General features: G+C 38.5%; 1 protein-coding gene across 6 annotated transcripts in view; it reads left to right on the top strand.

Annotated features, from left to right (window-relative positions):
- Positions 1–16190, top strand: part of cwo (transcription factor cwo) — a 67225-nt gene that overhangs the window by 38593 nt on the left and 12442 nt on the right. For all 6 annotated transcript variants that reach the window (XM_017903789.1, XM_017903785.1, XM_017903787.1 and 3 more), the window contains one exon: positions 3892–4021. In XM_017903789.1, the coding sequence (XP_017759278.1) occupies positions 3892–4021 (130 nt within the window). The remainder of the gene's footprint in view (positions 1–3891; positions 4022–16190) is intronic.

Genomic DNA, 16190 nt, shown 5'->3' with positions numbered 1-16190 from the left:
ATCCATTCGTCGTGTCGCAAATTCGATTCGGGACGTCGTGCGTCTCGGTCGAAAAACATGAATTATTCCATAGCCTGGAATAGTTGCTTGGTAGTCGAACAAACTTTTCAGCTAATTAGTTATTCGCGCGAATCAGTAATTAACGCATTTGCGATTCGCGGTCGCGAATCACGCGTTTTTACTCGATCTCGCCGCTTCGCGATCGTTTTCTCGCCAGTGACCAGTCAACGAGCTGTGACGGAAGCCATTAGAGGTTTCCCGATGAAAATCTCGATTCCTTCTATCGACGCCGGATCTATGCGGCTGGATTTCACTCGCATAGCCGAGCGATTTATTATTAACTGTCAAGGATCTTGCTCGGTCAATTTTTCAATTAAAAAACTTTGCGTGACATTGAGGCAGGCGGCCGTTGAATGGGGGTCGAAGAGAATGCTCTATGAATAGCTGCGAGGAGAATACTCGCTCAATGGTCCTTATTAATGTCATTCAGACACTTTGGATATGTGGAACGTTTTCTTTATCCTTTTTATGATTTATGGCTTGTGCGAATTATTTATGAGAATCGGCGGATTTGGTTCTTTCTTCGAAATATTTCCTATCGTACAGTGTACATCATTAAGGTACATCTAAGATAGGTAAGGTATCGCGTAGTGTTGCGTATTAGCATTCGATCTTTTACCGATGACTTTAATCGTCGAGGAAATACGGTTTCTAGATAGTGTTGTTGAGTATGGTTATTATGTAAATTAAATCGTTGTTCGTTCTGTATGCGACTGCTATTTTATCGATACGGTTTACATATTTCCTTTCTATATGTATCGTGGATTCCCCATTCTGATGTACAGTCCACGATATAGGTCTACGATAGGTCAAACGATAGTGCGGAGTAAACAAATGTACGAACCTTTTAATTTAAAAAACAATAATCTCTTATCAACTCGTAAAACATAAAAAAATTTTAATTAAATAATGTCATGTAATAATAAATAATATACAAAATGTGATGCAAATGGCCGCCACATTGTGTCTTTTCTGTAAATAGACAGTAAATTTGAAATATCTCCTAAATTAATGATTTTTTAATATAAATAGGTTAATACTTTCTTGTAAAGAATATGAAGGAGCATCAGTTGATGTAATAAAAAGTATATGATTCCATTTAAAAAAATATTAATGACCTCCGTATGTCCTCTACACGTCCATCTACAAGAAAACTAGTACCATCAGAATATGCCTCTCTCAAAATCATTCAGCCTCATCCGAAACATTTTTCGCTATGCGTAATAATAATGACGTATATCTAGATGGCAATATGTGGTGACCCACCCTATGTATATTGTTACAGATCGCGCTTAGAATTCTTCTTTTACGAGTTCGATCGCTAGATTGCCGAAGATTTCCAATGAATACGTTGTTGAATTAGCTTAACCCTATTGAACGTTGACAACTCTACTCTCTGACATCTCTTTTTATAGTTAACAGCCGTGATTATTATTTACCCGAACATTGTTGAAGATGCTGGTTTACTTTTTTCCGGAAGTTACGATTCGCTCTTGTTACTTGGCTGAGTACAGGGTAGATATGAGAAACTCGTAATATATTTATAACAATAAATTTACTGACTATTTACAGCTATTTAAGAGCGATTCCTTCTCATCCAAAAACATGCTACCTTCTTATGGACATGTCTCATTCTCACTCGTTTATATCTAACCAACTGCCCAATATGGTCCCACGACTCGTGCTAACTCGTCAGAAGATCATCTTCTACGGAACGATACCGAGGATGATCCCTAGATCTCGTTCCATCGTAACTGAAAGCGTGCATGCTCTTTGAACGCGACAAATCCCAGATACCTGAGAACCTTTAACCTGTTTCTGAATATTCATGTCGATGGGAAAACAGGGTATCGTTAGTCTGTCGTAATAGGCGGTCAGCTGCATGGGAGCCGGTGTCAGCTGCAGTTTTCATGAAGAACGACATGGCCGCGGTGTTATCAATAATGCGGGGAGACTCGTGCCTTTTCCGTCGGCTCTATTTATGACGGAAAATCTATAACGGGCCAAAGGACTGGTGCCGGGTTATTGACTGAAACGTTCGCTGGTAGCACGAAACGTTACGTAAAGTCTGCACCCACGGCTGCTACCAGACTGCCTTCACGAGCATCGTTTATGCCTCGAGCAACTCCGCGAGTATCGCACGATCGATGGACACGTGCTCGTCATCTGCCAAACCCTCATGACCACCCTTCTACTCTATTTAACCCTCGATCGTCCGATCCACTGACCCCGGATCCTCTTCTCGTTAGTCTTACCCTTCTGCCCTGGTCGCACTGAGACTTCTGTCCTCAACGGACTCCAATTCAGGCTTCTATTCCGCTTCTGATTCGATTCAGACCTCTGTTCCGATTAGGCTCGGATTTTTATCCCTTTCACGCTTAGACCTCTGTTCTGATTAGGCTGAGATATCTATTCTAATTAGACTCGGACTTTTATCCTATTCGCAGTCAGTCCTCTTTTCTGATTAGGTTCAGACCCCTATTCTAATGACACTTAGACTTGTATCCTATTCACACTCAAATCTCTATTCTAATTAGACACACACTTCTATCCTATTCGCATTCAGACCTCTGTTTTGATTGGGCTTAGAGCTCTGACCTGACCAAACTCATATCTAAGCGTCTGTGCTTACTAGACTCAGACCTTTGTTTCGATTAGGATTAGACTTGTGTTCTGGTTAAACTTATATCTCTGTTCCAATTAAACTCAGACCTCTGTTCTAATTAGACTCAAGTTTCTGTCCCGTTCACACTCGATCTTCTGCTTTGATCAGAATCAGACTTCTATTGCGACCAGAGTTAGCCTCGAACACAAACCTTTGTCCTGATACGTGACCACTTTCCAATTTCTGGTGAATCACGTTCGACTGGTCGAAATCCATCGATGGAAATGGAACTTTCGAATTCTGTCAATGTCACCTTTCCCGTCTGTTAGCTTCGATCCAGTTAATTCTAGACATCGCGTTAGCTACATCCGCACGAGCCAGACGCAAAAGTGGGATTTTGAATAACGAGGATGTTCCTTGCCGTTCTCTGAATGAAATTTACGACTGCTTGGAATGTCTGACTCCTATTGCGCGAAACGTAAATGTACAAGCGATATATAAATCGCGAGGCATTCGGGTTCAGAAATGAGACTTCTGGGTGTATTTTCCGGTTGAATGTTCGACGAAATGATCCAAGAGTTACGAAGGTTATAAAGTTCTTGCGATCCTAACAGTTCCCAAGAGTCGTAAGGTTTTTCCCAGGTAATAGATCGTAAAGTCCTCGAGTCGAGGAAGAATTCATGTATTTTTCTGCCCGACACGAGTCCTGCTGATCTTGCTCACGCGTGTTTGCCCTCTGCTCAGCCAACAGTCGTTCCTTCGTGTTCGTGGTTCGCTTTTTACCTCGCGAGTCGATCCGAAACGGTATTTTCCCGACAGTTTCGAACCCTCGGACTCGCGTTTCTGTTAAAACTCGCACGAATGTGAAAGCGGCGGGAGTTATTCGGACACGGTATCCTTCCCGCCGGTACCGCCATTGTTCACGGAACTGTCGCGGGAAATTTCTTTTCGTCGCGGCAGCGTGTGTCACGGTGCAGTCGCGACAGGAATTCACGATCCTTTACGTGACTCCACCGTTACGAAATTCCCGGCATTCATTTTGAAATCGTTCCGTTTATATTTAACCCGATCTTGCTCATCGACGATCGCGAGTACTCGCGAGGGAAATAGGCCGGATGCGCGAAACGCGTCGAGAATAAAAGGAGAAGGAAAAAGAAAACAGAGAAGAAAGGAAAGAAGGAGGCAATGGAACTCTGGTTTCAGCGTTCTTTTCTTTTTGCTTGCAGTCTGGATGGTAGATCTTGCAAGGACGAGATATACAGGATGGGCATAGGCGCTGGATACTGCGAGGGGAACTTGAACTTTGCCACGGCCTCGGAGGATGACGAGGTATACACCAAGAAGAAAGTCTCTAGGGTGAGTTTCTTTGCATTCTCGTTCTTATTTTTCGGTTCAAATAGGGGTCGAGGGAAAACGTGGGGGGAGGAGAGCAAAACGTAAAAAGATATCGGTGAACATTCGAACGATTTCATTGTTTCTTTCATCTTTTTATATAACATCTAGACGAATTAACAAGGTATGTCTACATACCCCAAAAAATCATTTTCCCCGTCATTTAACACGCCAACGCTTAAACGTTGACGACCAGCCACAGTAATTTTCATTTTTCTACGCCTATGTAATTTATCGTGTTTTTCTTTGCTTAAAATTATTGGTATTTGATCTTATTTGTTAATATGCGTTGGAAAATGTTTTCTCTAGCATATAGGATTGTTAAATCGTTATCTGCTTTTTATTTTATTACGCAATAGTTATTCAACTCTTTACGTTTTCTCAAGTTCATAATACGCGTAACCCGAAATTTTGCTGGGCATTCTTCCGTGAAGAAATTCGTACAAATATTATTTTGTTGTACATATAAAAAGAATACTATGCCTCAACGTTCAATGAAGGATACAAATTTAGCTTTTTAGTAACAGACTTGACGTTGTAGGTCGTTTTAATCGTTCAGAGCTAAGAGCTAGGTTCTTCTTCACCGAATCTACGATCAGTTAGTGTAAAGTGGTCTTTCATAAGAATACAAAAGAAAAATATTAGATACATTGAAGGAGAACATTTCTTATTTGTTAAAATATAACCACAATAATTTTAGTGCAGTAATTGAGTTAACTCTTTGTGGCACAGGATTTCAGATAATAAAATAGACCCATGCTGCATAGGAATTTGATTGCGTTTTAAATGAAACAAAATTGGTATATTTTTATTAACAAAGTAATCGCATAATGTAAAAACATAAAATCAGGAAAAAGAGTTTGTCGCAATAAACCTTCCGCTTGCAACAATTGATGAACCTATACAGGCATGTTGAATGTTGCCAACACAAGCGAATACATTTATAACATTTGTCGAAGGTATTACCGACTGCTTTACGTAAATAAGACGAAATATAAACCTATGCGCATGCAGCTACTGCAATATTTCGAGGTGAGACTAAAAATGTCCCGCCATGCATTACGGTGCATCAAAAAGGTAGGACACTTTTAATTCCAACGTGCCTCAAAGAGTTAAAAGTCCATTATACGCCCGGTCCTACGTGAAAGGATAGAGGTCAAATACCCGATCGTCAACGTGTTAAGAGATTTTCTTCAGCTATAACTAGCATCCTTGCATCGTATAATTGGTCCAATCTTACGATTATCGCAGAATCGTGTCAGCTTCTCGGTAAACCAAGCCTAATTACAAATTTCTTTCGCAATATGTCCAACGTTCCGGGTATCCCCAAAAGCAAAGTATTCCCTAGAAAGCAAGTTGCGAAATTTCGCCGTAATGCTTAAAGAGGGATTGCAAACAGCAATTAATGTATACAATGCCTTTCGATCGTAAAATAACAGATGTGCACGCGAAACGAAAATCGTGCCGCCTTAGCGGCAACACCGATTTCTAAAACAAAATCGAAATGCCGTCATTATATTCCTTAACGTTCCTTTCCGAGACAGTAATCAGTGGAATCGACCGAGTAATTATCGAAATAACAAAGGGTATCGTCAGCACGGTTGAATTTCGCGCGCGTGCACGCAGACCGGAAGGCCGCGGTCAGACTCGGCGCTCGAGGAACCTGTATTTAGGCCAGCATAGAGAAAGGTTTTCCGTGTTGTGTCGAATGCTGACGCAACGACTGGTCGCCGACGATGACGATCACGTTTCTCGAAAACGACGATTGCGACATTGCGACTGGGCGAAATTGGATTCGACGCTGAACCTATAAAGATCGAGATCCGTCTCGAACGCAGTCGCTTCTCTCGTTCCTCGGTTTTCGACGAATTCACGTTTGTATACGTCATTCGGTGGTCAATGAATAGTGAATGGAAAGTATCGCATGACGTATCGAAATGACGGATGTAAAAATTCATTTTTCGCGTATTGCATTTCTAATCGTAGTTATTAATAATGCTGATTGCTGTACGCTATTATGCATGTTGTTATCTTGGATTCTATTTTTCGTCAGTTATTTTTTTTCTGGAATTCTTTCCATTTTCTATTTTTTTTTCTTTTTTTCTTTTTTTTGCTTATGATATTAATCGTTGAATTGAAAATTATCTTTAACGGAACGTTACTATACTGTTTAATTAAATTTCGAATTTTATTTCATTTAAATGTTTCTTTATTTGGTTTTTCGTACTAGGAGGGGATGGATGGAATACTTTATATTGGAAAAATTTTTGCGCATGATTTTCTTGAATTTTCGCGTTAATTCTAGAACCGTATCGAATTTAATACATATATCATACGCACGTCGTAAAAGTTCCTTTGAACGATAGAGCGTGCTCGTAAATTATCCTAGCAAGCAGTATGGTTCTGATAGACGGTGAAATGGTACCGTTCAAGTTGCTGACACTCGTATGACTGTTCGTAGTCCATAATTGTATGCATTTAATACCGAGCAGTAAAACGAAAAAATTGCCGATTAACTTCGAATTGCAACGTAGAACTTGTTACTTCGTTAACTATCACTTACTATCAATTTGCAAACACTAAATTCCGTTTAACCCTTTGCACTCAAGAGGCGCTTTTCAGTTGTCATTTGGTAAAATTTCGAAGCTCGATATTAATTAATATATCAAATTTAAGATAAAGTAACAGTGTGCGAGGCATCGAAATTAAATAATTCTACGTGTTAATTATTATACGATTTCTTATTTACTGCTTAAAAAAGTATCGGCAGCTTTATAGTAGAAAATTTGTCAACTTGTATCCTTTAGCCAAAAAATCGTCGATTGCAAAGGGTTAATATCTTTAACGTCTAAAACTCTTATTTTTCGTACACTATTGGCAATAATACGTGACAACAGAAGGGCCCATTTCAAATCGGCATCGTACGGCACTGATCGACCTTCGATCCCATTATTATATATTAAATAATATTTATTTTTTTATCGAATATCACAAATCATTGGGCGAAAAGAACGTCGACACGTTACATTCCATGCAAATTAACCTAGTGAAAAAGTTTTCCAAAAACATTAAATGAAAAATTATATCTTTACTTTCTAACGAAGCTTTTGAGAGTTTGCATGAAGCATTATGCATGCAGCAGCCTTTTTTGCCACAAAATAGGACTTCGAAATAAAACATTTCTACACTTTTTCAACAATTATAATTAATCATTTTATTATATCGTAACACTTATTTCAAAATCACTTTTCTATTATAACGTAGCATAAAGCATTTCCAAATTTTCTTTACAATTATTATAATTAATTATTTTATCATATTCTACTACTTATTTTTTCATAAGTTTTATATTATAATATACTATATATATATATAAGCATTTCCAATCTTTCTTTACAAATTATTATAATTAATTATTTTATTATATTCCAATACTTATTCCAAGTTCCCCATAAATCGTTACCAAACTTTCCCAATAATGATCGTAACTAATTCTCGCGTTAAGTAAACAAAATGTCAACTTCCATTGCACACACCACACACGTGTGGCAAAAATGCATGCGTGTCCATCGACCGCAAGTGGTACTCGCGAAGGTATCAAAATACCAGACATTGGCCGATCCAAAATTTACTGCTGCACGCGCACCCTTACCTTTCATTCAAACTCCGGCTCGGGTTACCAACTATTATATTAACGAGTGATCCGTGCCAAAAACGCGAGGCGAAGGCAATACACCTGTTAAACTCGTTGACGTATTGCTCGGATCGTCGGCGTCGCGACGTTGCTTGGTCCGCACTTCAATTTTGCGGGACAGGTGTGACGGATCCTTCACTTTCCATCGATACCTTTGCAAATTTACGATCTACGTCACCCACGATTTTTCTCTTTCGCGAATATTTCCCGACCATAATGCCTCGCGTTCGATCCTCCGTGTCGGTACTTATGTCCTTTACCCTTCCATCCTTTTCTCCGACCTCTTTTACCACTCAAAATCACGCGAAGCGGGGTAAAATTAATATTCACGAGTGTCGGTACACGTGGACGATTTGCATTCCGTATATCGTGGATGGAAACATATTTTTCGCGGCTCGATAAATCTGATAACGAAATTTAAGCGAGACCGCGACCTTTTCAGTAAATCCACGTGCAATTGGACGCATTTGTTCTTGTTTATTTCTTTATTGGTCAGGTGGGAGGTCGAAGAATAATTGGTGCAAGTAATAATAGTAGGAGTAATATCGTACTTTACGTAGCGATTTTAGTATCGTGGTATAAAATTTCCGCCGATAGAATAATTAAACAAATTAAAGATAACCTTAGAACTAATATTCTATAATTGACATTCTGTGACTAATGGAAAGTTACGAAAGCCATATTATCGAATATTAGCAGAATATTATAAAATAAAAGTTATAATAAAATTGAATAGCATTTCTGATATAAGAATAGACTAAAATGTTTCGAATTCGTAATAAAATTGTGTTAATTATATATATAGAATTTATATTTTTAATAAAATTTCTTGGATTAATGCAACATTATTTTATAAAGTGAAAAGTAGAGGACGATACATAAAAAGGATAAAATAGGAGATAATTGAATACTAAAGATAATGCGAACAGTAATACCATAGTAAAGAAGTATAGAAGAGGTTTAATAAAGTAGGTGGTTTGTTGGCTTAAACTCGAGGATATAGAATGAAATTCTGACTTGGCAAGAGTCCATTTCGAGGAACGTTAAGTTCGAACAGCCGTTAAGTACAGGTGTACATAAGTCGCATTATAGAAACAGTTTATTCTTGATATATTCAAATTGCAATCATTTTCGTCTAAGTAATATTCCAGCCTGTTCATTTCAAACTTGTTTTCCTTCATTTTTTCCTTTACCATTGGCTAATGATTCCATTCATCTTTGTCGCATTATCGATTGAGTGAGTCTCCTATGACTCACTGTCACTCAATATTCCATACTCGAGCTAATTCTTCTTTCGATATTCGACATTCTCTCGCGGATGTCTCACGAGACGAACTTTCATTGATGCACATTGGGGAATTTCGCCGAAAAACTGGCCAGAAGTCAATTTTCTAAGCGTAAAATTACGTTTGCTATTATGGCACATTCGTTGTATACATTTTAATGCATCAAACGTCGCATGAAATTAGAAAATATAATAATCAATTATTGCAGCATAGGTCATCGAAGTTGACAAAATCTAGCGTTGTTATGTCTTAAAATTCCTAGCACGTTCATTGTATCGGTACATTCTGTATTGTAGGATTCCTTATTTTAGGAAAAACAAATTATAAACCGATCGATGACCTATGCGTGACATTTTCTAGAAGCAAATCGAAACATACACCGTTACGAAAGGCCATTTTTGGTAGCAAAGCTAAGTTGCGCGGTCTCCACGAGGTGGTGAAACGCGGGTCAACGAAATCGTAATCGTCGCGGGGGGTGAATCGCGAATTCGGAAAATGTGCTTTTTATGGGAGCAAATCGCTAATGGGCTGAATCATATCAGCCAATTAGCGATTGGAAAAAGCACGCCATCGAGCTTCGCGAAAAGCATAAAATCAGGACTCTCGACGACACAGGGAGAGTCCTGAGTGAAGAAGGGTCGAAGAGTCCTCGTAGAAATAGATTGTGACCGGCACAGGCATGAGTCGTTCGGTATTGGAGAAAGTCGAATTAGAGCCTGTTTTCGCTTGTTATAGTTACGTTGTTTTAGTGTTCTTTTCTCACGTTAAATTAGTTTTCCGAGTTTAGCGTTGGTATTATTCTGTTCATATTGTTCTGTCCGTTTTCGGTGTCTCAAAACCTTTCGCGCAGACCCGATATTCCTTCAATTGAACAAGGAACATATAAATATTTAATTCCTGTACGTTGAAGACGATAAAACCTGTTTTCGGCATCCTACAGTACCTAAGAAAATTTTTTAAACAATTTTCCCATAAATTACATTCTATAAACGTAAACTTTGCCATTGGACGATACGAAATAACTTCGAATTTACTCGTGTAATTCTCGTTACAAGGCGTCCAGGTCCTCTTGCTCGTTTGACCACCCTTGGTCTCGTACGGATTAGCAATTTTATTCGTCAGTCGACGTTCCTAACGATCCGTGTGCTTCTAAGAAAAGCGCGTGTAGCCCATCTCGCGTGTACTCCTGCAGCGAACTTTGAAAACAGAGCTCGCGACACGACGACAACCTCGATCCGTTCTCGTTCGGGTCTGTATTTATAGCGTCTTCTCTGTCTTTCCGTGCACTTGGTTCTTCATCCTCGTTATTCTCCCTTTTCTCGGCGTCTTTTGTTTAAATAGAGACGACGCGTCGACCAAGGCTGCATTCCGCATTTTTCAATGGACGCATCTTAAATTCCCGCCGCGAAATCGAACCTCAAGCTCGTGGGACCAAGGGCGTTCCGGAAGATCGAGAAGAGATTCATCCTCGGCTGTTCGGGGACCATTGTCTAGAGGCTTGGCATTGCGTAGGCACCGGTGTAGAGTCCCGGACAAATATTCTTCTTTTGCTCGATTTAAACGCTGCGGAGGCCGCGAGTGGAAACACGTCTTTCTCTGCGAGATTTACTTTCGGATAATCTGCAAACATTTCGCAATGTGGAACACGTGCTAACGACGTAATTAACGATGCACGGATAACGTGTCGCGGAGGTACAGCCAGGTGATTTATGCAGCGCGTCGAGCGACGCGAATTAGTATAATTTTGTTGGAATAATCAGATTGGAATTGCGCGTGCGAATCGAAGGGAAGACGGAAGGTCGGTTGGAAAATTGGGAATTACAGAGGATATATCGTTTATTAAACCGGAAACCCTCTTTCGTTCTTTCGATGTTGGAAATGGCCAACGCAAGTTGTCTCTTATTTCAGCAGCGTTAAACATGCGGAATGATGATTTATCGTTTACGCGAGCAAATTTCCTTTTCATGAAACATTTACCTTTTTTTGCATAGTAACCGTTTGCATTGCTTGCATAATGAAATATTTTGACTGTATTAGTTACCTCGAATCGATCTCGTGTATTTCTTGAAAGTGTATAGAATTAACGTGAGAATACGCGTATGAATCGGTTTTTGTCGTGATATATTGGCACAATAACTTGATTGATCAGTGACAATTTGTGCGAAAATTTGTACGTATTATTTCCTATTTTATTTTCGTTCGTACATGAAAATTAAAATTCTACCTGATCTTTAATTTGTTAATAAAGCGTTATTTGCAATTCCACCTAAATATTCGTACCACATATTGAAGATGATAACTAGTTACAGAACCAAATACAGAACGGTACGCGCGAAATTTAAATCTATACATGGATTAGGTATTAACCGAAATTTCGATTAAATGCAATTCTATTATACCAAAGACAGTAAACAAATTACAATTTCGAACGCTATAACCGATCTTTCCAATCCCACACAGACACAGATCCAAAGATACGTATATGAACCATTAACCAAACTGTAAATTATATTAATTTTACCACGCCGAAGACAATGAATCACAATTATCCTCTACTTCGTTGAACCATTTCCCTTCTGCTATTGAATCAACTCGGAGATTAGATCCGATTCTAATCTCTCGATCGTTCCTCCGTAAAGCCTGCGCCAACTCAAAGCCAATTGATTCCGTGAAACTACTAGGTCGATCTAGACACGGTCGTTGAACAGTCGATTCCCTCGTGAAGCTTCGATCACGCGTTCCCAATTTTACGTGGCAACACAAAAGCGCCACTTAACCTATCTTGCGATATGACGCAAAATTGGAGACATTGTCGGCGGCATTTTATCTCGACTAAAATGGCCCGATAAAACGTGACGGTGATCGAAGATCCGCAGAAGAATTAACATTTACACGCGACGAGCATGTGACGCGGTCGTGAAGCGATATCCTGTTCATTCTGTAATTGCACCGGATCACGTGCAACGCGCACGTTCGGAACTGTCGTGGCCTGGCGCGAAACAGGCCGAGCTTGGAACGCCACTTTTGGCAGGGCTGGCCATCCGAGCTACGTGGCGCGGATATTAGCCGCGTCGAGACAGCCGGATCATTCAAGGCTTGCACAATTCCCTTTGCGTGCGTCCGCTGCACTTGCCTCTTTGCAGACGTCGCTGCAACCGTCGCTGCAACCGTCGCTGGCATCGTTGCAGCCGTCCATGCACGCACGAGTGATCTCGATTCACGTGCCTCGGGCTTCGAAGAACCGTCCATGATTTTCCTCGCTCTTGCGTCATGTCTTGCTGGATCAGTGACGGAATTTGCCGAATTTTCGTGATTTTCCTTCCTCTTGCGCCGTGTCTCGCTGGATTAATGTCAGAATTTGGGGAATTTACGTGATTTTTCTTCTCCTTGCGCCACGTCTTGTTGAATTAATGACAGAGTTTAGCGAATTTTTGTGATTTTCCTTCCCTTTGCGCCGTGTTTTATTGAATTAATGACAGAGTTTAGCGAATTTTTGTGATTTTCCTTCCCCTTGCATCGTGTCTTGCTAGATTAATGACCATATTTGGCGAATTTTTATGATCTTCCTCTTGCGCCGTATTTCGCTGGATTAATGACCGAATTTGGGGAATTTACATGATTTTTCTTCTTCTTGCGTCGTGTCTTGTTGAATTCATGACAGCGTTTAGCGAATTTCTGTGATTTTTCTTCCTTTTGCGTCGTGTGTTGCAGAATCAATGTCACAGTTTGAATAATCATTTGGAAATGTTATCCGAGGTTCGATGATTTATGCATGTATGTTTCTTAACGCGTCATGTGATTTTAATTACTGTTATTAGCCTGTGAGTCATTTATTAAAGAATTTCGTTATGTATTTAGCTTAGATATTTATTCGTATTTGTTATCATTTATCTATAGTATGCTTACACTATAGTGTATTAAGTATTTATAGTATATTATTCTATTATTCTATAGTAAGTATATTATATTAGATACTTATAGCATGTTTATTCTGTAGTATATTGGAGAATTTCATCATAATGTATTTATATTATATAGCTATCTATTCACAATCATTATATTACTTTGATTATTGTTATTTCTCGACAGTGTATTTTAGTAGGTTTGCTAGGTTACGTAGTAACTGGTGACAGAATTAATGCTGCCTTTCATTTAGATAGATATGTATAGCTATTCATTTTCTTCATATTTCTTATAATTATCATTTATTTCTATCATCTTCAGCTACGGATATACACGCTACAGTTCATCGATTCTTGTGTTAAATAGTGTTAAATACAAAATTTTCAAATGCTAAGATAATCAAGTTTTTTCAATTCAAATGTAAATCAATTATTTTAACATTAACATTACCACCGTCGAACGAATAATTAATTAAATGATCGCGATTAATGAAGTAAACACAGATACAAATATAGAAAAAATTGATTATATGAAGAATTTTTTCTGAAAAGTACAAACACGGTTTCACATTTCGTTTACGTAGATCTAACATTAAATATACCATAAAAAGTAAATAATACTATTATTGACAGCACTAAGGCTGTCAAATCGATAATAAGCTATATAAAAACTGATAAAATCCAACACGAATTCCACATACTTGGAATATATAATCAAATGAACATTAAAAATGAGTATTTATGACAGAAATCAAATCGTACAAGCTTATAACGTTAAAAGAAATATGGCGAATTCCTAGTAACTTTTGCGTTACGCGTCTACGCAACGATTGCAACAAGCACGAAACAAGGCATTGACGTTCAATCAACGTTCAACGTTCAATGTTCAACGAACCTAGATTATGTAGCACCAGATTACCATATTAAAGGAAAAAATGGCAGATTTCTAGTAACATTTGCGTGACGCATTTACGCGACGAGTGCAACTTGTCTCACTGGCACTTGTCTCAAGGGAACTATGGTTGTATCCATCGATACTAATTTTTTAAATTTATATCTGTTTTATTTTAACAATTTTTTAAAAATTCGAACAACGTAAGTAAATAGCGAACTTTGAATAGAAGGTATCAATAATTTCCACCATTCTCTTTTTTTACCATATCGTTTGATAAAATCATCATTGTCGTAAGAATAATGGAAATTTTATCATAGCCCTCTGAGCGTACCATATAAAAGGTGTATGGCAGTCAAAGTGTTAAGTAGCAGAAAGTTACAGAGTTAACGGAAGTATAGTGAATTTGTAGTAACTTTCGCGTTACGCTTTTACGCGACGAATGCAGCGAGCACGAAACAATGCGTTAACGTTGAATGCTCACACCCGGAAAAACATGTTATCCCTAATGTACCACATTTGCATAAGTCCACAGTTCACGATACACGTTTCAATCAGACATGCAGGAATAACAACGTTGTACAGTCATTGATGAAAAAGCTCGGGTCGCTTGCGAAGATCGACGCAACCATACTGCTGATTACGTTCGACTAAGCGTGATAATGGAGGTCCAGTCTATTTTCGTTCGGCTCCCCATGGTGATGCCATTTGTGATGTCACAATTTTCCCGATAAATTTATCGCTCGGGCTATCGACTCGTTTCGAACGGAAGTTGGGAAAACGTTGGGGATACGAAACTGGCGTAAATATGAAAATCAGGGATGGAAAAGTCGCAGAGCCCGAGATCAGCCTTAATCCGTTCCGCGTTAACCTTTGCGGAGAGATGAGCTTCCTCGATTTGAATAATAACGTTGTTCTCCTTGGAAATTCTCGCCTCCGATCGTCTGGAAAGAAAACAATCAATCACTGTTTTTTAAAGTTTTCAACCTAGATTAAGATCACTGGATGAATTCTTTTCCTCTCGAATGTCTAGGAGTAAGTCAAATACGATTTTACTTTTCATTCAGAGGTTGAAGCTTTTACTAAATTTTACTTTTCATCCATATTTAACCCTAGATATGTATACGAATGACAGTTTAAATCGCAGTGCAATGAAAATAGATATGTTTTCATTCGAATAATAGAATCGATATTGCTCTTGCTGAAAGCAAAGATGGCTAAAGATGCCTGTGATTAGTTATTTTCACTGGCTTGGTAGTTCTAGTGTCAAGATCGGTGAACAACAAATTAGTCACCGAAGATAAAAATTTCCATAGGCGAATAGAAGTATTCTTTGACTCAGTCGTTAGGCTAAGTAGCTCTACAAAAGGATAAAAATATCTAGAATATGGTACAGTCTCTAATTTTCTGTAATTAAATATTTAACGTTAAATCGGTGACGCAATTTGATCGGTGAAATGATCAGTGGTACATGACGCATACTATGTATATGAATTTTTGGGAGGAACGAAAAAAGAAGATATATATATCGAAAAATAAATTACAGTATGTGAGAAGTAAGGAAGTCAAATGACGGATGTAATAGTCATCACGTCGAGTGTAGAATTTTTAATCGAAAGCAGAAAATCGGTCATTTAGGCTGCGGTAAGTTTAGCGTTACGATTCCCTAGAAAATCTATAAGACCCATTGAAACTAGGGCACACTAGGAACAGGTTAATACTAGAACTATTAAAAGAACCGATATAACTTATTTTCTATTTTATGCATTCTGCTTTCATGAGTGACAATGTGCAGTTGCCTTTGGAAAAATTAATATTAATTTTTATTCGGACAACGTAATTATTTTCTACTTATTATTTGCATTATTATTTTCATTTTATTTTATTTTATTTACTTCTTTATCTCTTTATTTTCATTTTTACTGCTATTATTTCCTGTTTACTAATCGGATTACTATCTTTATTTCTTTATTTTTTATTTACTATCTTATTCGTCCGACTTATATAATAATATTGTATTTTCATAAATTTAGTTATCATTAACCACGTTCGCTGCCTTTGAAATACACCTCACAGGTTGGTAATTCCATTATTGTTTCAACGATTTCTAAAGATCCTGGATATCCCCGAAAAGTACGGAGGTATTTATAGAAGCAGCTATTTATAGAAGTTCTTTGTCCAAAATTGCCGGAATAAATTTCTCTTCTCCATGGTTTCGCAATGCCGGTTCCACCTAGGGCCACCATGGCCGCCGTCTCACATTCAGGAAACGGACCCAGTTCGTGACGAGGAGTCTTCCACGATCACGCAAAGCCGAACGACGAATCACGTGGACTCGACACGCAAACGGTTGCCTTCT

The sequence above is a fragment of the Eufriesea mexicana genome, unplaced genomic scaffold (assembly GCF_001483705.2).
Source record: "Eufriesea mexicana isolate 0111107269 unplaced genomic scaffold, ASM148370v2 scaffold2534, whole genome shotgun sequence".
Taxonomy (NCBI): Eukaryota; Metazoa; Arthropoda; class Insecta; order Hymenoptera; family Apidae; genus Eufriesea; species Eufriesea mexicana.
This window is presented reverse-complemented; position numbering and strand designations above follow the sequence as displayed.